The sequence below is a fragment of the Dermacentor albipictus genome, unplaced genomic scaffold (genome assembly GCF_038994185.2).
Source record: "Dermacentor albipictus isolate Rhodes 1998 colony unplaced genomic scaffold, USDA_Dalb.pri_finalv2 scaffold_17, whole genome shotgun sequence".
NCBI classification, from domain to species: Eukaryota; Metazoa; Arthropoda; class Arachnida; order Ixodida; family Ixodidae; genus Dermacentor; species Dermacentor albipictus.
In genome coordinates this window covers 3,313,710-3,341,598 of record NW_027225571.1, presented here as the reverse complement: position 1 = coordinate 3,341,598, position 27,889 = coordinate 3,313,710, and the positions used below count along the sequence as shown (strand labels likewise).

The following is a 27,889-nucleotide window of genomic DNA, read 5'->3' as shown; positions in this document are numbered from 1 at the left end:
CGCTGGCAGACATCTTGTCAAAATTTGTCGTTGGACCATTAACTGAAAACATTCTATTGGGACCTCACCTGATCCTCGTCATCAGCCTGATAGTCTTAAGGCTCTCAACAAATTTTTGTATGAGAGCGGACTAGACAAGAGACATTGAAGAGTCTTGGAGCGTTCAAGATTTTTCCCACCATCTTCATCCTCATAATCAATGTCTTCTCTATTCTTTCTGTCTACACCCTTTCCCCTTCCCCCAACACCGAGTGGCAGGTCAGAATATTGATTCAGGCCGACCTCTCAGCTTTTTTATCATAATAAATACCTCTCTTGTCTGTAAGCCACGCCTCCCACTGTCTGTTAAAATCTTGTGTTTTTAGTTGTGTGGAATTTATATGTGTAGATTTGTGTAGATTTATATGTGTAGATGTGCTGTCTATTTGGGCACATCCACGTGATATGCGGTAACGTTGGGGTATCACCGCACCACGGGAATTCGTCAGTGGTGGTGACTACGGCTAAGTGTATGTAGGTTGAAGTCGGCGCCAACCCCTTGCCTGTTGACCGTTTAAATTTTGGTGCGGGCATCCATATTGCCTCCACTTGTCTCTTTGGTGTTCGAGGATGTCGCACAGTGTAGAGGGGAGCTCGTCACTTGGGACATGGAGATCGCAGAGGAAGTAGTGGCCAAACGGTCAACAGGCGAGGGGTTGACCTGGCCGAGGTTGCTCCCGCAAGTGCTTGATTTTGTGCCTCTCCCAACTTTAACTGATGCTGTAGCTGCTTTGGCCCTTCTATGCCACTACTGCACTGTAATAGAAGGCACCGGCCTATTGCTTGTGGATCGTTCAGACTATGATGAGGATGCCATGGTTAAGCACATGGCTGCCAATTAAAAGCAGGCTACACTGCTGCAGTACTTTCAACCATAAAAATAAATATTTTGTGGAAAGCTTCAAGTGAGCATTTACTGTACCACGTTTGGTACAAGTCCTTTACGCACTTTTTACATGATTTTATACATCGAATTCTGGCTATATCGAACTATTCTGCAATCACCATGCTGTTCGATATATTGAGGCTTGGCTGTAGTAAGAAAACATTGCCAATCTGTTGTAGAGGCTGCTCTGAGCATGTGAACCAAAGATTACTGCACTGCATGCAGCAGGGCATTAACAATCTCATGTCAAGAACAGCGACAAATCGCTTGCTGTCACTTTTGCAGTGCCATCATTTAGTGTCATCGAAACCAGCTAGACCCACCAATGCTATTGACTGATTTTATGATCGCGAGGGCTTTCTCAGTAATACAGTGGAACGCTGATTATACGACTTTCTCGGGGCCGCGAAAAAGCATTGTAAATTGTGGGCGTCGTAAAATTCGAACATAAATTATGTGTATAAGAACACTACTTATTTCACGCGACGGATTTACGAGAAACTTCAATCTAAACTACTAACATTCTCTGCAGGGCTTGGAAACCCAAATTGAAATTACCAAAAAAAGTAAATGCGATAAGAATTCATGCTGCAGTACAGGTACCAATCATGCTTTATTCAAACGAACCTTTACGGCACTCCACTGCCCACTGCCGCGATTCCCGCCAGCCAGCGCGAACTTTAAAAAAAGTCGGTAAGTTTCTTTTGGACCTTGTTTGATCCTTGAACCAAGAGCTTTCGCTCGAGTTGGGCAACATCCAAAAGGAGGTCCCCTGCGGCATCGCGTGAACAGATGACATTCCGGGTGCCGTCTATGTGCTGGAGCACCTCGGCGAACGTGGTAGGCACAGGCACGGCATCTGTGGCGTCGTCGTTGTCCTTCTCCAATGTCGCAGCGGTGTTGGCACTAGGCAAAGCCTCCTTGATGGCGTCATCCAGCAACACCTCGCCACAGATCGCAACATTGTCGGTGAAGCCTGCATTGGCCTCGAGCGGCATCGAGGTGGTTGAGTCCCCAGCAGAGGAGGCAGTCTCTCGCTTAAAGGCACAGTGCTTGAACGAGCTAGCAATTGTGCTTCACGACACTGCGTTCCACGAACTGGCAATAAAATGCACGGTGTCACGCACAGTGATATTTTTTTTACGACCCGCTGTGCTCCATAGCCGCCAGCCGATGCTGCACTAACCGCTTCGGGTACCCTTACTTGACGCACCTAATGATGCCGGCTTGTGCAGTTGGGCGAAAAAAAAAAAACCTTTATGTTCCTCAGGCTAAACGTATCGGGTGGGTGGCACGGTGCATTGCCCATGGAAAGCAATATTTTCCGTGCTTTAGCACCCATTTTGTTATCCAGCTGCTGCAAAAAATTGCTGAGGACCGAAGACGTCATCCACACCTTTTTGTTGAAGTTGTAGCAGCATGGCAGCGTCTTCAAGTTCTTAAAGCTCCATGGCTTTGCAAACTTTCCAACAACGAGCACGGGCAGCCTCTCAGAACCGTCCTCGTTAGCACAGAATAGTGCTGTCACACGCTCTTTACTATGCTTGCCACCATGACAGCTGTCACCTTTAAATGCAAGGGTTTGCTCGGGCTGCATATGGTAAAAAATACTGCTTTCATCGGCGTTGAAAACGTCGCAGGGCTCGTATGCAGCAATCATCTCTGGCAGTTACTCCATCCACTCGTTCACCATCGAAATGTCCACGGAAGTGCTTTCTCCATAGGAGCGGCTATACACAATCCTGTTTCGTTTTTTAAAGCGATCCAGCCACCCGTTCGATGCCCAGACGCAATGCCACAAGGTCCGCCTTTTCTTTTAGAATGGCGCCGACAACGTTTATCGCAGAGCTCCGTGCTTGATGCAGCCACTTGACGAGAACTTTTTCTAACGTCTTGTGCTGTCCTTCTTTTGCCGCTTTCCACTTGAGCCTGAACTTGTTGGCATTCTGCAATATCACCGCTTTGTTTGCCAGGATCGTCTTAAGCAAAGATTTGGGTATCTTAAGGTCCCGGGCAATGCTGGCTTTCATGGCTCCATGCCGCTTTTCTGCTTCCTCGATAATATTCAGCTTGTCGCCGAGCGACAGAACTGTCTGCTTTCAGGACATCATGCGTCGCGTTGCTCCACACAACTCAAAACCTCTGCTGAACGCTGGTCGCTAGGATTATGACTAAGAACACATGCGATAAACCTAGGCCTCTCCATGCTACCTTGTCGGTGATCTGCTGCTGGGAAACTGGAAGGAGAGGAGCTTCCCCAATGAGAGGCGACGCTGCCGAGAAGAGAGGGAGAAAGTGATTGTGGAGAAGAAAAGGCGCTATTTCAGCACAGTGAGCTTCGCAGGCGGCTGCTGGTGGGGGAGAGAGAAACAAACGATGAGACGAGGCAGGGAAGAAAGCTGCACCGGAGCAAACCAGTCGAGCGATGTCAAGTGCTCCGCATGTGGAGAGATCGAGCGAGGAAAGAGACCTGCGGTACTTTTCTTTCATCCGCCATTCCGTCCCGCGCTTCGTGAGGGTCGTCGTATAACGTGGGTCAGGCGTAAAATTGCATCGGATAACCGGGGTTCTTAATGCATTGCTTCTGTAGGGACTTCGCCGAGACTGCGCTAATCCATCGTAAAAACCGGGTCGTCGCAAAACCGGGGGACGTATATCAGGGGTTCCACTGTACATAATTTCTAATTCTAAGTTAAATAAATGAAAAATATAGGTATGTCTGCAATTTCAAAAAGACAGAAAAATTATTTCATCTTTCCAGTGCACATAGCTGTGCCAGCTGTGCATGGCCTCCGAGATGGCAGCAGCGTGCTGTGTAGCGTAGTCTACCACGGCTGCCACGAGATGCTGCGGCACTCAAGTTTTGTCTGCGTCTTTGCCCTGTTGGCTTCTTGAGACGCTATGTAGATTCCACTGCACTGGCAAAGACGAAAGCAAGAGAAAGCCAGGTATCGATGTGATAACTCCACTTATAGTTAAACAATTTTAAAAACCTTTTTGGCAGGATATTCTTGAGACCACATGTGATTCGTGAGACTTTGAGGCCATTCTATGATTACTTAAAAAAGTGTTTCAAAGCCTCTTTAAGGCAGCATGATGCCAGACAGATGACTTCAACATGGGAGAAGGGCCGACCTTTCCTCTCTGTCTTTAGTCTTGTTTGTGCCACACTGTTTTGCAAGTATCAATGTGGCACTGTTTTCCAAGTATCAACTTTCAACTTGCCGAGGGCTATTGAACCGTGTCATTTGGGTGGACTAGAAAGCAATGTTCTGGCCTTGTCAGCTGGCACGTGTTTGGTCATGATAGGGTTTAATGCCGATTATCAGGCTCGTACCCAAGGGAAGGCCCGAGGGGCCCGCCCCCCCCCCCCCCCTACCCGCCCATGCCACCACTTCTCACACACATTCCTAAAGCGCTGCCAAATCAATGTTGAAACTTGACAGCTACTCGACAGTGAACATTTTGCTCCCGCTTTCACTCCTTTTTGATGGCGGTAATTATCATCATTAGAGACTTTCAGCGTGTCCGGTATTCCGCCAAGCGCGGGTGGTTTGCCGGTTTAGCGGGGGCGTAAACGTAAGCGGCCAGATTGGTGGTGCCAGCTGGCGGCGCAAAGCCCAACCACACAAACACAAAGCTAATTACTATATTCTGCCGAGCTGCTGGTGTAAATGTTCGACAGTGGCGTAATCATGTTCACAATTATGCCGCTGCCAAAATACGCACGAGTAGCGAAGCAGGATATATTGGGTTACGGCAGTTTTAGCTCTGTGTTTGTATGGTTGAACTGTACGCTACCAGGCGGCTGCACCGCTCTGGCCGCTCACGTTTACGCCCCCGCAAATCCGGCAATCCGCCCAAACCACTCCCGTTTACCAGAATAGCGGTCAAGCTAAATGTCTGTATTTCCTGGGGTGTGACGGCCACTTTCCTCATCAATTCGGTGCCCATGCGATTAACTCGAGATGCATTGAGTTGTCACCATCTTTCCGACGGTCACGTGCATCGCTGTTGCTTCGTTAGTTCAACCTTCTTTGTTTATAGACGGATCCAGGGACCAGGAAAGGTATTCAGTTCATGGTCAGCTAGTCTGTGTGCTCGTGGAACGAGTTGCGGCCAGAGAAAACGCCAATTACATTTAACTTTTCCTTTTGCTTCATTATTTCCTCAGGTAACGACCCACCGCGACGCTGACAGATTTTCGGAACCATATACTCGCGATATGGGTTAGATAAGGTGGAAACTAAATTAATGCGAGACAGCGTCCATCGTCAAACCCGGCAATAACCCGTAAACTGACAGGCAATATCACTGTCAACCGTTAACTGGTCTGGTTTTACCCTGATTGTAGAGCTCTTGTCGTGCAAAAGTGCCAACTGGAAACAAAAGGAGTTGAGAAATGAAGTGATCTATTAAAGAAGAGAGCCAAGGCAACAGCCAAACGGAAGGATAAGCGAAAATTAACACATTTAACCGTTGTTTATGAAAATATTTATGGATCAACATCTTTTTATTTAAAAAGGAAGTAGAACAGAAAAGGAAGTGGAGAACAGTTCCGTGTGCTCTGAATGACGCTTCTAGAGTTGTCATTCGAGCCTCCTAACGTAGCCACTTCTCTGCTGTACTTTTGTATGTGTTTCTCAAACCTTTCGCGGTGTTCGCAGTACGTATACAACCGCAGCGTCATGCGCTCTACACGGTTGTACGCGACTGGCGGCCACACATCGTTTCGTAACTTCCCAAATAACAATAATGGTCAGTTTGGCACATAACATGGCAGAGCAGTAAACGAAGGATCCAAAAGGACCTGCGATTGTTCCGCAAATATATATTTCTCTGTAATTCTTCCAGAGCTAATTCAGAAAACGCTACTAGAGTCGGATACAAATTAAGTCTGCAGTGAAGCCCCGCCCACGCCCTCATAACCACCAGCCACTGTTCCTCCGTGAGGCTGCAAATAATTCGTACTTGAAAACTTTTCCTGTTACCCAAATAAGGCGGTAACCACAAAAATAAAATTATTAGCGCGTAATTTTATACACTTTGCCTTGCCTATTATAGTAGAATGGCCAAAGCCTAATTCTTTATTGAATGGAATTAACAGGCTTGCTTTGCTGCAACTATTTGTTGTCAACTTTCACTTCTGTTGGCAGTGAAGTTTCATGAGCAAAACAGGTTCAGCAATGAAATGAATGGCACCACAGACTTTTGAAGAGTTGAATGCTCAGAATCCATGCACTTGGTCTATGTCTGTTGCACATCCCCATTGCTTCCGCCAATGAAAAGACTCTTCAAGAACAGCCGACACTCCGGAGGTATCAAGTACGACGTCATATTGAAAAGGCCGCATGATGACGATTTTCTTTGCTTCTGTGATTGGCTGGCGAAGTAACGCAACTCCGTGCGGTTAAAAAATTAAATTATGGGGTTTTACATGCCAAAACCAGTTTCTGATTATGAGGCACGCCGTAGTGGAGGACTCCAGAAATTTTGACTACCTGGGGTTCTTTAACGTGCATCTAAATATAAGTACACGGGTGTTTTCGCATTTCGCCACCATCGAAATGCGGCCGCCGTGGCCGGGATTTGATCCCGCAACCTCGTGCTCAGCAGCCCAACACCATAGCCACTGAGCAACCACGGCGGGTTTCCGTGCGATTTGTGTACCTTGGTTGCCGACTGCTGTTATTTTTTAGTTGTTTTCTACTAAAGTAATCTTTATTTTACACTTCCGCTTCTTTACTTGTTCTTGGCAGTGTTCTTCCTGCGCAAGTACATTTGACATAGTTCCTTGTTTGCCAGGTAAAGGAGAGGTGTATCGCACAGGCGTACCTGTAAGATACACCTTATTTCATTTCTCTTTTGTGGGTTTACGCGTTTTTATGGCGAATGCTGGCCGTTATTCACATTTTTACTAGTATAGTACCTCCCCCCCTCATTTGCATAGAAGTTACCTTGGGTTGGCCCCCCCCCCCCTCCCGAAAAAAAAAATCCTGGTTACGTGCCTGCCGAGTATAGTGCTGAGAAGTGACAATGATAATGACTGTTGCATTCTTGTTGTAAGCAGCAGTATGAACATTAGTAACAGTGTTACTTAACACTAGTTTAGTACATTTCCGTTTATTTGACTCAATTAATTCAATTTTCTGGTTAATTTGATCCTGACCAAAGGTCGCGGCCGGCGCCCATGGGTTTCTATGGGCCTAAACTTTTTTTATTTTGATCCTAAAATTGGCCTTCGCTGGATAATTCAAACCTGACCAGTCAGCTTGCACATGCCTGACCCCTAGGGTGACCCCAATAGCGATCCGTTTACTCGCAACATCTGTCTTAGAAGAGCTTAGGGGACAGTGAATGCACTGAACACACGTCATCTCCCGTCGAAAATATCAGCTTTCGACCTGCCCTGAGAAAATTTTTCAAATAATAATGGTAGCTCGTGATGTACGAATATGGTATTTAACGAATCCTAATGTGCGTCTTCCCAGCCCACCCCAGGAAATTAAGCTGGAAATCGCGTTCACGCCGTTTATATGCCTTGCCACAAAACACAGCTGTATTTCGGCGAAGCTGACTTTAAAAATATTGGCTGCCACTGTATAACACGTTGTATTACACTTGGGGAAGGGGGCTATAGAAAAAAATTTATTATTTGAGATATGGCGCTGAAAGCTTGTGCATATATGTAATGTTATGTTGTTGTTTTGAATATGCAGTCCATTTTCGCTTGTCTCCTCTGGTTCTAATTCTATTCAAGATTCCTTTAAATAATTTTTTGCAGAGATTTACAAAATATCAGTTTCTGTGATTTCGCTATACATGGTATCAATGGCTTCTGTATGATTCAATAAATGGAATAAGATCAACCTTATTGCTCTGCCTTACCTAGAACAAGAGTTGCGAGACTTCAAAGGCACCAGAAATACAATTTTTCAAGTGTCAAATTCAGCACTTCAGAACTCATGTTCTAAGTAAGGTAGAGCAATAAGGTTGGTCTTATTGCATTCTTGAATCATGCAGAAGTCATTGATACCCTATTTAGTGGAACCTAAGAAACAGATATTTTGCAGATCATTGCAGGGGATAATTAAACTAAAATTGCATAAAATTTGAACCAAAGGAGATAAACGAAAAAGGTCCTTATGTTCAAAATAAGCACAGATCACTCCATATATATACAAGTTTTCAGCACTATACCTCGAAAAAGAAGTATTTAAAAATTGTTAGGTCTAGGACCCACATCTGCCCTTAAAGTGTGCCGCCATTTTATGTCGTCTTTTTGAGCGGGGTCAGTCGAAGTGAGCATTGCTTGCAGATACGAAAGCAGCAAGCACTCAATGCATTGGCTCAGCAAGCTGCATGACACAATCGTGTGCTGTGTTCACAGTCAGTAGCAGAACACATGCTAAGAGACAGACACCCACGCAAAATGCTATTGGCAAACAAGCATGTGTTCACCAAGCATCCGCATAAAAGGACAGCATGCGCTTAGGGGATGACAAGCTGTGCACAAATTGCACAATATGACCAACACCACACTGCACTGAGCACCACGTTTTAAAGAATCTGCGCCAGTTCTCACTCAGCGGGTTCTGTACACACACAAGGTTAGTGCATAGTTAGCCGCATTCCTGCCAGGTATGTATTAGCAAGGTTCCACTGTAATTGTAATTCCACTTGTGAATTTTTTAAAAAATTACATACATTCTTGCACTTTCAATACCATATCTGCTTGGGTATGTTATGGATATAATACTAGATTCCCAACTGCAAGAATAGCTGCACACTGTACACATGGCAGGCTTCGCTGCAGCACATTAGCCAAAAAGTGGCGCAGAGGGAATTTTTACACACATGAATCCAATATGCATCAAGCAACTCTGTGAGCAGCAGAGTGGCAACATAGTGGCTGTGTTGTGTAATGCTGCAAAATGGTCCAGTGGCCAGGTTTGTGGTTGCTAGGTGTTGTGTGGCATGTGGCTTCACGGCAGCACAACAAGCACAGCCATGAAACCACACTTCAAGGTGAAAGTCGCATATAACTCGTGGTAATAACAGCAGCAAAAACACTGTAGCAATGCATCTAAGAAGTGTTGCTCCTGTTTCCATGGCTTTGCAGCGCAGTATAAAGGTAAGAAAAAACAAAGGTGAAAAAAAAATATATATATTCTATTCAGTGCCTCACACTGCTGGTATGACGACTCATGTGGACTACAGAAATGTTAAGCGAAAGGCAAGGTGCAAAGTGCAGGACCGTGCCATCCCAGATACTAAAACAATTTGCTCTTTAAGTGATAGGCACAGAAGTAGTTGTGGTGCAACTGTTTTGCAGTAGCTTGCTCACTTATAGTAAAGAAAAAAAAAGGTGAAAACTGTAAGCGTGCTGTTCACACAGGTGCTTACTAACTTGAAGTGCTGAAGAGCAGTACTGCACTACTGAGCATATCATGCTGACTGGGCATTGCATCTTTTGTGGCTTTACTTTTTTTGGATGTTAGTCTGCCCTTTCAAATAAGAAATTTGTTACATGTGAGTTTGAACCTCGGTCTCCCTCAGAAAGTAAAAGTAGAAAGAGCGGAAATGTGGTCCATGAGTCCAGTTGAGCTTGTCTTTTGGCCGGTTAGAATGAGAACCCACATGTTGACATCGTCAACCGCAACTTTGTGTGGTTTGACCGGCAAGCGACGAAAAGTGCAACAAATCACGTCACTCATCACATAAGTTGATGAGTGATCCTCTGCTTTAGTTATGATTGAATAGTGTCAATTTGAAATTAGCATAATCTTATGGGCTGAAGTTCAGCTATACTGAACAACTAGCAATATTTGTGCTGTCTATTTTGACACCGTTAAATTCTATATGTTTATCTTCTGGCATCTTATCATTTATTGGAGAGCGCAACACCTGCACTGCTCTTCTTCCTGTGTCATCTCATTTTGTGCTATTTTATCTTTGCTTGCACAATCTTTTTTTTTTTCTTGTAATAACTGACATCGAGAATGTCAGTCTGGATTTAAGTCAGCAGAGCTACATCAGGAGCTGCATCAAGAGCTTCTCGATGTTTAGCAAGCTTGTGGTAGAATTTGAGGAGGAGTGGAAATTTGGTGCATGTATCACGTAACAGGTTATGTACAGATCAGCAAGAACTTTCACATGACTTCAATAAAACCACTTCATGTTCAAGTGGCACACATTCCAAGCCAGAAACTACGACAACCGCTCGTCAATGTTAAGGACAAATTACCAAAAGAGAAATTCCTAGGTGTTTTGTACGTTGTCCCATCCGCAGATTGTGACTATTTGTATATTGGCGAAACTGGTGACTTTGAAAGGTGTCTTAAACAGCACAATTACAACGTGAGAAAAGAAAATGTGAAATACAGTGCTTTGGCTGTGTGTGCCGCTTGAAGTGGCCATGCATCGACTGGGGAAAGGCACGTGTCCTTGCCAGGGAAAAAAGGGCTATCTCAACCCCTTTATCTTGAGTCGCTCATGATTCAGCCTACGCCACACACTCTGAACAGGAGCGATGGCAATCTGCCGTCAGTGTATGCAAGCTGTCTGCGTTAAAGCCCCTCCATCCACGCGCCACCGCCGACCAGGTTAAGTACCGCCAACCTACCTTCCTCCTCCACGCTACTCTCCCACTCACCCCCTAGCTTCCGGCGTCAAGCGGAACTTACGTAGCTGCAGCTTCCTGTTCCGAGTGGAAGCGACGCTATGTTTTTTAGGGTTGTTTACTTTCGCGTCGATGGAGAGGCTTTAATTGCACCAGGTGCAGTTTAAACTGTGAATGCGATTTCATCCAAGAACCACCGCCTATTGTAATCAGCAATCTGGTCGTGTTCGCTGATTCGTGTCAACCTGTGACGGGTTGTGCCTCGAGAGACAACGTACAGTGGAATGTAGTGCCTGGGCACTTGGAGACCACTGCCGTTTTTCGTGCATTTGGAAAACGGCGACCGCGAACTACTACTTCAGTGGAATACAACAGCTTGTCCTCTGCATTCTTCTTATGGTGACTGCCACAGCTCTGCTAAGCACGCGTCAGCATTGTCTTACAGCAGTCAAAGCGGAAATTCCCACAGCGCAACTCCAGGAAGCGGAAACGTTGGAACCGGAAATTTTGAAACCGGATTTGGTGTGAGGGAAAAGGGCGGCACACAACAAAGGTTGTCGCTACTTAGGAAAGCGGCGGTGGCGCGTGGATGGAGGGGCTTTAGTCTGCGTCACGGGGTCAAGACTATTTAAACGAGCTGTTCGAACACCTTTGTTTATTTTGCCTGTGAACAAGGCTCCCGTGTGGGAGCCGAAACGTCTTCTTTTCTTTAAAATTTTTCTTTGGTCGGCGTAGTGCCCCGGGTTTTTTCTACCTTTTCACCAAAACCACTTTTCCAAGTTGGGCCAATTAATGTGTAATGGTGCAGCACAAAACTAAGAGAAAAAGAATGTCACAAGCAGAAACACGTCAGTTCTAACTGGTACTTTTATTGTTCATTGTGGTCATATTGGTCCTTGATACATTTGAATGTTTTTTAGCTCATTTTTGGCTATTTTCGAAATGCACAACTGGCTTTTTAATATTTAAAAAATGTTTTTATGGCAGGTGCATGTCTGTTCTGATATCATCTGTTCACCCTGGCCTTAACTTTGCACCTTGCCTATTGATACTTTGCAGGACCTGAACCAGAAGCTCTACGACTCCAACCTAGACCCAGCTGAGATCGAGCGTGCCAAGCAAGGCCAGAAGACTGACTACCCACGAGGCATCCCCGAGTGCGGCACTGATGCCATGCGCTTCGCACTCTGTGCCTACATGTCCCAGGGTAGGTAGAGAGCATTATTAGGTCTGGCTTTCACTTCAGACAATTCCTAGGGGGCTGCAGGTGGCAGCCTGTGGCAAGTACAATAGACTTCCATTAATATCACTCCGGTTAACTCGATCTTTTGGTAAATTCAATCCCTACTGAAGGTCCCGGCTGGTGCCCATGCATTTTTATGGGCCCAAACTTCTGCTATTGCAATCTGATATTGGGCTTTGCCAGATAATTTGAACTTGATAAGTCAGTCACCCCTATGGTGACCCCAACAGCTATCCTTTTCTGGTAGCATCTGTCTCAGTGAAAGTAAGGGGACATTGAATGCGTTCAACACACTCTAACTCGAAAACACCTATTTTCTGCCTGCCCTAGGAGGATTCAAGCAATAACAGTAGCTCACATTGCCCGATTACAGTATATACCAGATTCTAACGCGCGTCTTTTTCTTTTTTTCCCCAGAAAATTAAACCTAAAACTGAGTTTGTGCGTTTGTATGCTTCGCTGCATGATACCGTTGCATTGTGGTGAAGCTGACTGAAAAACCGTGCGGCGAAGCTGACTTTAGAAAACTGGCTGCTACTGTTCAATGCATAGTAGACCCTTGCCCATTTTTCTTGCTAAAAGATCGGGTGCGCGTTAAATTTCTACTTTGTTTAGGAGCCTTAATGTTACCTCTATGTTAGTCTTCTACTTTGGACACACAGAAGTTTGATTTGGGGCGTCTTAGAATCGGGCAAATACTGCTAAATGAATCGGCTGTCTGTTCATAAGTTTTTTTCTGCAACTTGTTTAAATTGACCTGCCGGATAACTTGATGAGGAATTTCGTCTATCCCGTAAAGGTCGAATTAACGGAAGTCTACTATAAAGCATGCCACCAGGGAGACCTGCTTGGTTCTACCACTAGTAAATTTTGGCCACGCCAAGAACTTCTGCGATGGGAATACTTTGAATGATTCTCCTTCAGTATATCCGGTGGTTGTGTGCTGCACTGAAAAGCATGGGGCCTTTCATATGAAATTTTAGCTTTTTTCGTGTTGCACATTATTGGTGTAGTATTTTGTAGAGGTGTTTACAGGAGGTATTCAGAGACCTGGAGGGGGAAGAATTGGGGATAAAAGTTGATGGAGAATACCTTAGTAACTTGCGATTCGTTGATGATATTGCCTTGCTTAGTAACTCAGGAGACCAAATGCAACGCATATTCACTGACCTGGAGAGGCAAAGCAGAAGGGTGGGTCTAAAAATTAATCTGCAGAAAACTAAAGTAATGTTTAACAGTCTCAGAAGAGAACAGCAGTTTACGATAGGTAGCGAGGCACTGGAAGTGGTAAGGAAATACTACATCTACTTAGGGCAGGTAGTGACTGCGGATCCGGATCATGACACTGAAATAACCAGACGAATAAGAATGGGCCGGGGTGCGTTTGGCAGGCATTCTCAGATCATGAACAGCAGGTTACTATTATCCCTCAAGAGAAAAGTTTATAACAGCTGTGTCTTACCAGTACTCACGTACGGGGCAGAAACTTGGAGGCTTACGAAAAGGGTTCTACTTAAATTGAGGACGACGCAACGAGCTATGGAAAGAAGAATGAGAGGTGTAAGGTTAGGGGATAAGAAAAGAGCAGATTGGGTGAGGGAACAAACGCGAGTTAATGATATCTTAGTTGAAATCAAGAAAAGGAAATGGGCATGGGCAGGACACGTAATGAGGAGGGATGATAACCGATGGTCATTAAGAGTTACAGAATGGATTCCAAGGGTGCTTCTAACCAACACCACTTGGGCAATAACTCAGTGGTTAGCACTGTGGGCTGGCAGCGACACCTAAGGCCTCATAGCCACGGCTTAGTCCCTTCCCTGTCTCTACTGGCAAATTACGTTTTTTAAGACTTGTACATAATGTGAGTTTGTGACTAGCATGGGATGTCTATTCGACCATGATTCTTTGATTACTCTGACCTCTATTTAGATCTGCATGAACTCGGGCGGTGTTATTCACATTAACTTTTGTTGGATTGTGGATTCATGATCCAAACCTGCTCGCAGTTGGGACAAAAAGCATTTTATGCTCAAAGGGCTACAACTGTATTTAGGATCCTTTTGGACAATAGTCAAAAGAATTTCAAAGCTTTATTTGTATCCACTTTCAAGTATGAAAGCTTTGCATGGTGTGCCTGGCTATTATTACTTTGGCACTAAACATATGAATTGTTTATAACCTCTATGAAATACTGTAGAACCTCGTTGATATAATCCCATTATGTATGATTTCCCGGTTCTAACATTCGCAGTCAAGAAAAAAAAAAAAGAGACCCAATTGTGTTATGCTTATTTTTTACCTGAAAATATGATTTTTTTGGCACCAACGTTCAATATATTGGCAAACTGTGATCGTATGATAGGTTTTCCAGCCGCTGTACGCCAGGTAAACAAGAAAATGTTCAAGGCATGTGCAATCGAGAGCAGTAGCTGCCTACTGTGGCAGCTTGACCACAATACTTGCCTGCCTGTCCCACGTGAAAACGCCAGTGCGCACTCAGTTTCTTATTCTGGTTCCAGCAAATCTCCACCTGGATTGTCGCACGCCACATTCAGCTATCACCGCTATATTGTAATGAGCATCTTCACCTATCTGTTTCACATCATGTGGTGCCATTGGAAGATACTGCATGCTTTTAATAGGTAATAACCCAAACATGGCGCCATTCCCTGCTGCAGACTGCGACAGTATGATATGTTTTTTGACTTTTATATCATGTAAAGAAGAAAAAGCGTGAGGCGCGCACAGCTGAGAACAGTAGCTGCCCATCTCATATGAAAATGCCGGCATGCGCTTAGTTTCTTATCCCAGTACAGTTGAACCCACTTATAACAATATTCAAGTGCTACAAAAATTCCATTGTTGTAACTGATAATTATTATAACTGGGTTGCATGAAAAAAAATTAAAATAGGAGGATGGCTGAGCTGCTGTGAGAAAACTTTAATGGCAGGAAGGCCAGTGCCCCTCACCACAACCTTCCTCCATCTGGCTGCTGATTGTGTTTGCTCGTTTAACTGTTTAACTCTGCTTCCTGCACCCTACAATCGCGTGTAACAAGCTGTGGCTGTCAGCGTTCAAGAATAGCGCTGCTATAGCAATTGTATAGAGGGGTCTCAGGCGGCAAACGATATGTGAGCTCCGTCGAGGCATCACTTTGGTGGCTCCAAAAGGGGCCTTCTAAAAATTTGAGAAGGTGCCACAGCAGCCTGTCAGCTTGAGAAATCCAGAAGAAACACTGGGGATAGATGCCACAAGTATCTCGCTACCCACATACTTTTCACTGGCTTGCACGAGAAAACCCCTTGTCCTTTGGTTTTGCTTGCTTTATACAAAGCTAGCAGACATTCTTCTCCAAGGCATCCAGATGCTCCATATAGTGCAGCGGATGGTTCCTCGCGAAAACGAAGCCCTGGAGGGACTGACTCATCTGCCGGGCCTCCTGTGAGGACCATGTTGAGGCAGCCTGCCCTATCGCGTCATTGCCACTATCGTCGCGATTGCTATCCAATGCAAGCAAGTTTCCAAATTCGTTTCCAAATCTATAGCGGTGTGCTTTCTTTTCACCGTCAACGTCATGCATTGCCGATGCTGATGATCAGGGAGCGGATCAGCCATCTTCCGTTTCGGCGACGAGTCAAATGAGGCTGAGAAACCACATGGCCAGGAATGACTTCGACGCAAGCAACAATGATGAGCGCGAGCAACCTAATCCATTGGCAGGACTGTGAAGAATGAGGGGCCAGCAAGCAGTCTGGGAGCAGTGCAGTTGACGTGGTCCGTTTGTGTTTCGGAGGGTGGCACGGCATAGAGCTTAGAGCTATGGGCGCAGCCCATTTGTGTTCGAAGGGGTGGAAGGGTGATGGGAGAAAGGCGCATGAGGCTGGAAGTGTGGAGAAGGCTGGAAAATGCGCATTATTAGCGCATGGTGGCTGTTGAGGCAGCGGGCCATTGTGTAGCAGCTCGAATTTCTTCTTTTTTATGTTCGAGGATTTCACATTTAATGTTACCTTTCGGCACGGACACCCACTAGCCAGACTTTACGGTTAACCGATAATGCGGCATGGAGCATATTAGTAAGTAGGTTATTTCATCATAGAAAACATATAAAAGTTGAGGGTGCAGCAGCTTCTCATCGTTATACTCAATACATTGTTAAAATGTATAATTATAAGTAAGTTTGTCTGTACCAGCAAATCTCGTCCTGGGTCATCGCACGTGGCATTCACAGCTATCACCTCCAGCCCTATTGTGATAAGCATCTTCACCCATCTGTTTTACAGTGCGTGGGGCGTAGTGTCATTGGAAGCGTACTGCATGCTTTTAGTTGGCGACACCACAGACGTGCCACAGTTCCTTGCTGCAGGCAGTGCAATCTGAATGTCATGTTTTGCTCAGGCAGCATCTGGCGTGGCCCACCAGGTCGATTTCGTTTTGATTTCTGATCACCGTCCTAAAGCACTACGTAATAGGAAAACTACAAAATACATCTTGGCCCTCTGGAGCCCCCCCAGTTCGGAAGTGTGTCGGTGTCTTGTGCCGCAACATAAATTACGCAGATACATTACGATTACAATTACATTATGTACAATTGCATAGATACTTTACGTAGATGTCAACTACAGTTGAGCCTGTAACATTCTTTAGTTGCTTTGAATCCTATATTTTCCCGGTTAATACATCTTTTCCGACATTTTTTTTTCCCAAGAATGTATGAATGAGGTTCTACTGTAAAAAGCGATAGAGAAATAAAGGCTTCTTGAAGCACCGTCTGAATTCTCCTCAAAAAAGAGTTCTGTTAATTTTCAAACTCAGTCTGTAGAAAGGTGTCTTCTTTGTTCACTTTGGACTGTGCCATAAAAACAGGTCTGTATATTCATTTTTCATACAATTTGTGCTTACAAGCTGTTTTGTGCAGCTGTGAGATCAATGGTGAAGTCTGATAAACAGTTGCCTGCATTATTTCAGCTGAGAAGCACATTGTATATTTTTTTATTAAGTATGTTTTGTAACTGCTTGCTGAAGACTGCTTTAGTCATCAACTTACTATATTTGGCTTTGTCTAGAGCTCTTCCTTTTTCATCTGTTTTCCCTCCTCCCCTATATAGGGCAACCAACCAGATGTTCAGAGTTAGCATCTCTTCCTTCCATTAGTTACTGTCTTCTTTCCAGGAACTACTGTCCTGTAAGCTAGTGCAGTTTTTTTTTTAATATACTAGACTGTTCCAAGGACACCATCATATTTAGCTGCCTACAGCTACAGCTACAGCTATGCTCCACTGTGCATGACCTATAATATCATAGCCTTTAGATGCCATTTGAAGCTCCCCAACTATAGCTGCAGACACTCTGCAGTGTTCAAACCATTTTTCCTACATCTGGCTTTATTAAAACCCAGGTCGTGACATCAACCTGGACATCAACCGTGTGGAAGGCTACCGGCACTTCTGTAACAAGATCTGGAATGCCACACGCTTTGCACTCATGTCCCTTGGCGATGTCTTCAGGCCAGAGGCAATAGCCCCGGTTAGTGGTACTATTTCATGAATGCAAGCACTGTTGCATGAAAGGTCTGTGAGAGTCATTGTTCTGCTCTAGAGTCTGTTCAGTGTGTAGATTTACTGCAGGGGCAATGGATGATCAATGTCTGCATTCTCTTTTTCACATAAAGCTGTATCGTCAACAAGCTCTCAGGAGCTCAAATGTAGGGAAAATAGATAGCCATGTGACATTCGGTGCATTCATTTACCTATGGCCAAAATATCTGCACTGGTGCTGGCTCCTCTCCTGTGTGCTCAGCTGGAACAGCACTTCCACTTAATACCTCATCCATGGCTGTGGCTGCTGTTATTGAGCATGCTGTCACAGCTCCTGCTATACCTGTGCACTTAGGAAAGCATTCGTGCGTACACTTTCACACTTGGTCTCTGTCTCTTTTTCCGCCTTCCTTGGTTGGTAATGTATGTGCATGCCAAATTCATATTACCAACTTTCTTCACACATGTCGCCTGTCGAGAGGCTCAGCCATAGGAACTGCACCTCAACCATATTTGCTGGCCTGCTTTCTATGCCCACTAATAAATTGGCAGTACCCACCGGTGTGTTGCAGTGGCTTTGGTGCTGTGCTGCTAAGTGCGAGGGCGCAGGATCAAGTCCCGGCTGCTGTGGCTGAAATTTGATCCCGTGCCTTTGGGCTTAGCATCAATACGAATGCGCGATACAAGTGTACTTAGCTTAGCGTCGATGTGAATGTTCACTGCTCTGCGCTGATGCCACACTTACCAGTTATGAGGCTTATGACCTCTGAAATCAGAGTGCACGTAATGTGAGATTTCGTAGGCAATTACCAGCTGAATTCACCACTACTGACGAAAACGCTAGTCTGTTTCAGCAGCTCCTCTCTGTCATGCAGCATGTGATTTAAAAGGTGCATCCACAAGCAACCGCATGTAAATCAACCCTTTGACCATCTGCACCCATGGCAGTTTCCATTTATTGCCTTGGTATTCCGTAGCGGTGACAGGGGAGTTTCATTACGTATTGTAATCGCGTATAAACACATGTTGTTACTTGAGGTTCAAAATAAATCGTTATAAAAATTGATTACAGGTAAACATCTATTTAGTAAAACCTCGTTGAACCGTACCTGCTTAAACAGTAGTTTCATTGTAAAAGTAGTAAAACCAAATCTCTGACTCAGCAGCCATTGAACATAATGCGTTTTGTATCCGCATAAACTGTACCAGCTTATTGCATACGTATCGGTTAACACATAGTGTTTCCACTTTTCGTCAAGTAATCACAGCGGTGTGTCGTCTTCATTGGGCAGCCTGTCAGAACAACAAGCCTCAGAGATCGGAACAATGGTCTCCAAGCGCCCTGTGCGTTTGTGCGTGAAGCCACATCAACATCAACATCATTTCGGTGTTGTGCAAGCAAGGACTTGCGCCCTGACGCAGCTCGGAGGAAAAACATTGGGTGCTCAGCGTAGAAGAAAAATTGGACATCATTCGTGCTATCGAACGGGGCCCAAAGGCGGCGCCGGACTACGGTGTATGGCACTTGAAATACGAAGCTGCTTGGCAGCGCCGCTGTGACCGCGAAAAGATGCCGGCTACGAGGTTCGACTTTTCGCCATCGTTGCCTCTGTTGCCAAAGTATTGCCTAACAACAGTGATGAAGACGACACGGAATGTGACAGCACGGGTTATTCAGGCCCGACAGTGGCAGAAGCTGCGCTTTACGTCGGCCCCATGAATGCAATCGTCTCGACGAGAACAGCACCCCGCAATGAAAAAGGCGCCCCACGACTTCTGTAGCACTACCGTGCCCGTGCATGGAGATAGGCAATGGCAATGAGGAATCTGCCATGCGAGCATTTGCTGAGAAAATGGGGCTGGCTGAAAAGCTGGCTTGCAGCTTTAGTAAGTTTGAGGCCGCTGTCATCGCTGCTAGGCCGCCGCAGCATCAAACGAAAATAAGAGACCATTGTCACACGAAGTGAATAAATACTGCATGTTCTTGCCCTTTCATTGCACTCTCTCCGTGTTCCGTTTTAGATAGGTAAGTGGGCGATCTCATGTTATTTTGGTTAAGCAGTATTACCATTTAGTATGTGCTTTTTCCGAGCTCCGGCCTACTATGTTTTAACGAGGTTTTACCGGATAACGTAGTCGTAAAATTGGTAATTTTCTTCGTTATATCGAAATTTTGTTACATTGTAATTTGACCTTTTATGCAAGTAACTAAATTTTTTTCACACGGAAGGGGCTGCAAATTTGCAAAAATTATCGGCCATTCGGAAAAGGCAAATTTAAATGAGAAAAAAATTTAGTTTGCTGAATGTGATAGTCTGTAATGGAAGATATGGTTTCATGCCGTGTCATGATATTTTCACATCGACAGTACGAATAAGGTGAAGCCAGCCATGCTTTTGTGTCCACTCTGCCCCTGTGGCTGATATCACCTGCAGTGGGACCACACTAACACGAAAAGCACCAGCAGCGGGGAAGAAATGCTTCGTTTGCCTCTCCCTTCAGCACATCTCTGAAACTCGAGATTATGCAACCTCCAGTACTGCAGTGCAGTTCACTTATAACGATACAACATATAACGATATATTGGTTATAACGAGGAGTTGACTTACTATCAACTTATGCATTGGGGCTATGAGTAAAAGAACAACATATTGAATAATATTTTATTCACAGCATACCGGATACAACGATCAAATTTTGCCTTCTGGATGGCATTTTTCATGCAGAATCATCATGACATGTGCGTTGCTTATCCCTTAAATGAACAATGCCAAGACAGGACGAAAAGTTTGCCTACGTGAGTTTGTATCTGCTGCAATTACTGCACAGCACGTTTTGCTTCTGCACCGGTTTTGAAAGCCACGGAGAGCATCACGAGATGGTGCAGTGCACCTCAAGATGGTGCCAGCCGCTTCACGTTTGTGTTGCTTGCGATTGTGCTCCGCTATGCTATGGAACTGTGCTCGATGCATGAATAGAGAGAGGAAAAAGAAAAGCGAGAAACGAAGTGGTGTCCGCATTTTCTACACTCTCTCAGCAGGTGCGGAAATGCACCGCGGAAGCAGCGGCGAAGCAGCGGACAGCCCAGTTAGTAGAAGATGTTGCCGACAAAGTGCAGAGCTGTGTTGCTTGAGATGAAGCTGCAAATTTTGCATGGCTGAAAGAAGTACAAGCCCATGCAGGAGCGCCGTGATCATGACAGCTGCAACCAGGGGCCATGCCGATCTACGGAAAAAGCGGGCTTTGTGCGCCAAGGCAAAACTCCCCACGATATTTAAACCAGCACAGTGGAAGCCGCTGACATTACTGAGCCCTGGGAGCACGTCACAACTGACGATGAAACAGGTTGTGCTTCGATAGAGAAATTTCTGAGTGCAGATAGTGCTGCCTCGTTTTGCGGAGTGATCTCCAACGGAGGTGATCGTAGTCGCGGCGGTGTTGTGCGACGGAGGCAACAACAACAATGGCAGTGACAACAAGATTGACAATGGCCAATATTTGACACCGACCCCAATCGAGTCGCTCATTGATTTCATGCAAGCTAAATTATTGCCACCAGTGTTCGCACAGCAGCTGGATGCGAAGCGGCAGCTGCTGTACTTTCTTTTTGTTTTTTTTTAATGGTAGTCAAGATATAGTGATGATCGGTTATAATGATCGATGTTTCATTCCTAATATCATTATAAATTAACTGCACTGTAAATGTGCAGGAAGACAGCGCACGTGAGGCTGCATCATTTTGGCACGCCCACTCTTTGCACATGTGGCAGATTACTTCTAAAACAGGGTGCATGGGCTGCATATGCACTCAGCCGTGCTGACAGCCATGCACAGTGACAGCTGCTCTAAAGAGGGAGATGTGTGCCAACCTGTCCCTCCCTCTCGTGCACACTTGATCGTGTTACTACGAGCGAGTTCTGCTCTCCCCTTTCCCCTTGCTCATGTGGGAAGATGGTGCTCATCAAGTTAACATCCTTCTCGGCTCACCCTCGCATGCTTTTGCTCGCACACAAAATGCAGCATACAGAGTGTGATAGGATCTTCTCGCATGTTGACTTTATATGGAACATAACGCTGCTCAGCTTAGACGGTTGCTCCTGGTCATGCGGCACATGATTCGAGATTGAGAGGGGCGTTTTCAAATAGCCACTTGTAATTCAACAATTTTATTATCTGTGCCTGCGGGAGTTTCCATTTATTGTCTCAGTATGCCTTTCGGGCAGCATTAAAATTTCATTATAATGAAATTGTGTGTAAACACTTCGTTTCGGTGAGGTTCTAAACATGGTAACATGTCCTTGGACAATCACTTTCGGTGATACTGTTCCTTTCGCGTGACATAGTGCTTGTCCAACCAATCAGCTCATCCAGTTTTGCTCAACCAATCAATGAGCGCACACTGAAAGTGATATTGCTGAAAGTGGCCATCCAAGAATACGTCCCATTGTGTTCTAGGGACAAGAAGTTATAAAAAGCTAAATACTTCATTATATAGAGAACTTCTTTATATTAAAGTTTGTTATATTCTGGTTAACTGTAGATAAATGCAGTGCACGGCTGCATGCGAACATTGTCGCAACAAAGTATTTTGTATTTGCACCATCTAAACAAAATTTGTCAAAAAATTTTTCTTTTGTAGCCAATAATCTGTTGTTTCTGGGTCCGTTAAAAGCGCATTTGATTGCATTATAATATATTTGAATTCAAGTGAATTGCGGGGTTTTACTTGCCAAAACCATGATTTGATTATGAGGCACGCCTTAATGGGGGGCTCCAGATAAATTTTGACCATTTGGGGATCTTTACATGCCTGCAATGCACGGGACATAGGCGTTTTTGCATTTCGCCCCCATTCAAATGTGGCTGCCGTGGCCAGGATTTGATCCCATGACCTCGTGCTTAGCACATTGTAGTATAGGCAGACCAAACAAAATAAGGGGAATAGTTTGTTATATCAGAGAGTATCTTGTATCTGGATTCGTTGTAATGGGCATGGACTGTACTTTGTTTTACGAAGAATTTTGTTATATTGAAGTTTATTATATCAAGGTTTAATTGTATAAATTTGTGAACAAACAGTGTATAGATGGTATGGAAGCTTTATGGAGTAGATGAGCTTTTGTACACTTTTCTTGAATTCTGTGTTGCTGTCTGTACCTCTTCCCTCGCCCTAGCAAGTTATGTTATATGCCATGCTTAAAACACCGACAACACCGCCTGTCGCCAAGGCTGTGAATTGTAGGCGGGCTTGGGTGAGCACTGCTCCTGTCAGCGCCTATGCGTGTTCTGTTACGTTTGCGTTCTTGATCCTGATTTAACACTTCTGTGAGCCTTCAGCGATGTCTTGAAATAATTGTTGCGTAGTTCAGTTGCTTTGAAAAATAGAACTCGCCAGGCACCCACTTAGTTTCTGGTGCTGCTTCACGAGCAAGAGCGATGGCGGCAGTGGATCGCAGCTGTTCAACGGAGAAGATAAGCAATCGTGCTTTGCTTACTGCAGTTTTAGAACGATTAATATGTTTTTATTTTTTGCTTGATGTCGCTGCGCTTTTAGTGTGAGATTAGATTATTAGATTATGGGGTTTTACATGCCAAAACCACAATCTGATTATGAGGCACGCCATAGGGGCGACTATGGAAATTTGGGCCACCTGGGGTTCCTTAATGTGCACGTAAGTCTGAGTACACCAGTGTTTTCGCATTTCATCCCCATTGAGATACGGCCGCCGTGGCCGGGATTCGATCCCGTGACCTCGTGATTAGCAGCCCAACACCATAGCCGCTAAGCAATCACGGCGGGTTGTTTAAACTTGGTCGCCTCGTCTACAGTCCAGAAAACACAATAAACGTTAGGTTGTTGTTACTGACGAGATGGCATGCCCCCTTTGAAAAAAAGAAAAAAGAAAGAAGAAGAAAAAGAAAACGGGTAACAGAAAAGGCGTTCACAGGCAATCACAGGCGTTCACACAAGCCAGTCGATCTCAAGAAGCAGTGCTTGCACGGCCTCGTGATGCGATGTTAAGTTGCATCGATGTTGTAAAATTCTTTTTTCCGACAGAGGCTGGTCGTCCAACTGGTTCAGCACAATGGAAAGTGATTGTCTTTGCACACTCTACTGCAGGCACTGGCATAGAACATGACGAATGGCAAACATGGCGAAGCTGTGAAGTGCTCATTTTGTTTAGACGCTCTGAACAAAGGGCTCCTTATTAAAAAGTCAATGATGGCGCCTTCAAAAAAGTGTCACGCAATCTCCCATACATTGTAGGAATCGGCTCTTGCTCTACCTATCGGTGGCACTGAAATGCGACCTATAATGTAGAACGTTCGGTGTATGCTTGCCTCAGCTATCTGTATGTTGACTGTACAACCTGGCTTCTGTGAGCATTAAAGACTTTTGACAGGGCATTCAACCTCATTTTGAATGCCTCTTATTATCACTTCACGGTAGTGGGAAACGCCTGAACTTCGAAGCCCTGATGTCTGCATCTAATGCCGATTCACTTTATTCCAGCTGTGTCACGCGTTGTGGTCAATTCTGAAACCTTCATGTTACTTTTTTTTTCTTGCTAGTGGTGCTAGCGAGTGCTGGTTCTCTTTTTCTTCTTTTGCATGAAATGGGCCAATATATGTTTGTTACTTCACCGTAGTTGTCTCTGCTTTGACAATTATTTCAATGTAGCATGTGGTTTACAAGAATTATTTAATGCCATGCCGTGTATTTGCTTTCAAACTGTTAATATTGTGTCAACATACTCTTTTACCTAATTAAAAAGCGCTGCATTGGCTATTCAGACTTGGGGCATTACAACAGGCGATACAACATACGGTTTAATTCTGTATTTGGGTGCGAGGGTGATCCTAGTAAAAATGGTGGTGACACTAAAAAATAAAATATAAAAGCAATATGCTCTTGACTGGCCAGGGAGGAAAATTTTCAGCTGTGGCGTCTTCTGAAATCTCACTCACATGCTCCTGTGAAATCATTGAAACGCTCTGCTTGTTTAACAATGGAACATGTGAAATCCATGTTGTGCAGTGGTAAGACGCAAGCATAAAAACAATCAACTCTCAATTATTGCCAGAGTCCTATATGTACTATTTTTTTTAAGTTCATCGTGCTAGTTTGCAAGCTTCACCGTTGCTGGCTTCTCACGTGGCCGCGCCTGTATGAACCATGCATTCGCAGGCGCGACAGCGCTCCAACAACCTACTATAAACATACATGGCATGTGAACAAAGCAAGTGTGTGCATGAAGAACCTTGGTTCACGAGCCAACAAACGAAGCCATTAGCAGCCGGGGCGTTATAATGAAAGTAGCATATTGGCGATGTGCTCCACTTCATAGGCAAGCTTGTTGATGCTCGTCTGCGGCAAACACTTGGTGCATAAGGAGACAATGTCGTCCCAGACAGTCGGGAAATTGGACACATGTCCACTATTGTACAGTGCAATTTCCTTGCGCACACTAACACCACCGAAGTAACTATCTGGGAGGTGCACAAGCGGCAAATTGCACGCACACCTTCAGTCATGCATGCAGTGGAAGCAGGCGTCTTTGGCATAAGGCCCGCTTGCGGTTTCAACGGCCGCCGCTATGTGGCTTTCAGTGGCTTCCCCATAGGCGCTGTGCATAGTGTATTACAGCTTCATTGCCAGTAAGGCCTTCAACATTGCATTGTTTGAAGTTTTGTCAATAAACATTTAATTGTTTTAGAGCCTAACAGTTATCTGGTACATCAATCAAAGCTTGTCCTGCTCTCACTCTTGACTACTAGGCCCCCAAGGAAGAAGCACTTATGGACAAATGGATCCTGTCTCGGCTGTCAGCAGCTACAGAGCTGTGCAACAGAGGATTTGAATCATATGACTTCCCGCAGATCACCACTGCCATCTACAACTTCTGGCTTTATGAACTCTGTGATGTTTACCTGGTGAGAGCTCTCACTACCCAAGAATTTGCCTGCATTTTGGCAGGTCCTGTTCGTTTGTGTTGTCAACTTATACTACTTGTTTCTGCTTTGTTTTTTTCTCTTCTTGCATATGGAGTCATTAAAATTTGTCAACCGTTATGACAGTGCTGTGTTATAGCTAGGCGTAGGTATATGTGGGGCACGAATTGCTCTAGTATACCTTAAGGCCAGCTGCAATGAAATTTCACTTTAGCTGAGCTGGTTATATATGAGTAGTACTATATAGTAGTACTATTAAAACTATCTTGGCAATGTTTCAAGGCTGGCAAATGTCTAATTTTCTTATGAACAGCCTTTAAATAACATGTAACCTGACATGGACACCTAGTGGTAAGCGCATATGATACCTATCCCCTTGATCTCAGGGTTCACGCCCAGGCGCTGTGCTGGCTCTCAACATTCTGGGTTCTTTGTCATTTTCTGCAAGTCGTAATGGCATTTGCTTTTTTTTGTCTTTTTCAGTTTTGGTATCAGAAATGTCTGTTTTTGCAAGCTTTTTGTGATGCTTCCACTCGTATATCAGACACAAAATTTTGCATGGTAGTTTTACTTTACATCTGCAATATCTGAAACTAGGCTTCTTACGCGGTCTAAAATGTCTTTCCAGTTGGTTTTTAATTTCAAAATGTCATCTTCTGTTTTCCCTCAATTAATTGTAGTAGTAAAGTGTGTGCTGTTTTGTGGCTGATTGAAGCTCTCTGTTCATGTTTCCTGAGCAAGGCAGTGTGCAAGGCAGACTAGTTGTGCCATAGAGTGCAGAATCCAGTCATTATAACAAAATACTGTAGAGGGGCGCAAAAAAAAAAAAAACATGGAGAAGCCCTGACTTCGCTCCCTGTGGCACTGCACTAAAGCTCCTCTACTTCTGAGGCAGCTCCTTCTCCTCCCCCTGCTCACAGATGAGTGTCCTCTTCCTCTAGTCCTAATAAAAACCATTTCAACCGCTGCTGATGTGCTGATTGGGTGGAGCTGTGCGAGTGAGGAGGAGACGAGCAGCCTCAGCCAATCAGCGGTGGTTCAAATGGACAGTCCACTAGGTGGGCTCGCATAGAATACTCCCCCTGATCTACTGCTTTACCCATGCAGGAATCTCTGAAACCTGTTTTTCAAGGGAGCGATGCGGAGGCCAAGCGTCTTTCTTCTGAGGTGTTGCTGACCTGCCTGCACGCAGGCCTGCGGTTGTTGCACCCATTTATGCCTTTCTTGACAGAAGAGCTGTACCAGCGGCTTCCCCGCAGGCCACGTGCCAACCTTGCACCCAGTATCTGTGTCGATGCCTACCCTGAAGTGGACGAGGCAAGTGAAGCAGTCATTCTTTACTCTGGAATGCTTAAGCATATTATTCTGTGCAGGTTAGGTCCATAGGGTCGCCTTTCAATGTGCTGTTTCGTGGACATTTACAGTAAAACCTCATTAGATTGGTTATCATGGGACGGAAAAAAATGTCAAATGTCAAATGTCAAACCAAATGTCAAATTATTGAAGGTATCAAGAAAACAATAAACAAATGCTTGCTACGTCAACTCTTATTTATTTACTGAGTCAACCAGCAAATGCAATTTTTATTTTGTACAATATCGGTGCGGAAGCTGCAATTCTCGTCATCTCGTGACTGATTAGTGCTATCAGTGGCAAAGGCCTCATGACTTCCTTCTCAGCACAGCTGTGGCTCGCGTCTTTACCTGAGACATGCTTTTCACTACTGCGGTCACCTCCCAATAATTTTTTTCGTCAGTGAGCTAGTCGCCAACAGATCGTCTGCCCATAGTGACGCAGCTGGTGCTCTTCATCCTCGACAGCTTAGCACCGAGTCAAAGTGAAATCTTTTGGCCGCAACCTATACGTACGAAACCGTGGTGCCTATCGATGTGATCATGGACAGCGACCTGGCAGTTCTGAAGGCACACAGCTGACGCCCGCACCGAGTCAAAACGAAAGTACCGTTTGCTGCAAAAACTGATGAGAAAGCGCGGCTGCCATTGATGCGATCATAGATGGCGACTATGCAGTTAGAAGGTGTGTAGCAGATGCGTGCACCGAGTCAAAACGAAACTGCTGTATGGCACAACCACTGTGTACGAAACCGTGGTGGCTATCAACGCAATAATGGTGATGTGAACTCCGCTGCTTCATTTCGGTTAAATGCTCACACCATTTTTTCTCTTTTGCATTGCACATTTGCAGCGCTCTGTGCTTGCCAAGCTCAGAGAGTTGTCCAAAATAACCGATGTGCGGCCAAATACGTCTGAATTAACAAGAGTTTGATTGCATTAAATAATGCGTTTGCTTGCCAAGACCAGAGGATGGCGTTTGAATTACCGTATTTACTCTGTTGTAACGTGCACTCGTTTTCCGCGTCTAAAAAGAAGGAGAAAAAAATGCTCTCGATTGTAGTGCGCACCCGTTTTCCGTGACCTAAAGAAAGAAAAAGTCCTTTAGAGTACCACGCACCGCATTCTTTCATGCAGAAATGCAACTCTCTCTTATTTGGAAAAAAAAGATTTACTCCCGATGCAGTGAAGTTGCGATAAATAAAGAAAGTCGCAGTTTTGCCCAAAAGGTGAAGCATCGATTACGATAGCAAAT

General features: G+C 44.8%; 1 protein-coding gene across 1 annotated transcript in view; it reads left to right on the top strand.

The window, feature by feature from the left end:
• Nucleotides 1-27,889, top strand: part of ValRS (Valyl-tRNA synthetase) — a 182,660-nt gene that overhangs the window by 120,697 nt on the left and 34,074 nt on the right. The window contains exons 19-22 of the mRNA XM_070529138.1: nucleotides 11,607-11,754; nucleotides 17,191-17,318; nucleotides 25,109-25,264; nucleotides 26,390-26,599. Coding sequence (XP_070385239.1) covers nucleotides 11,607-11,754; nucleotides 17,191-17,318; nucleotides 25,109-25,264; nucleotides 26,390-26,599 — 642 coding nt within the window. The remainder of the gene's footprint in view (nucleotides 1-11,606; nucleotides 11,755-17,190; nucleotides 17,319-25,108; nucleotides 25,265-26,389; nucleotides 26,600-27,889) is intronic.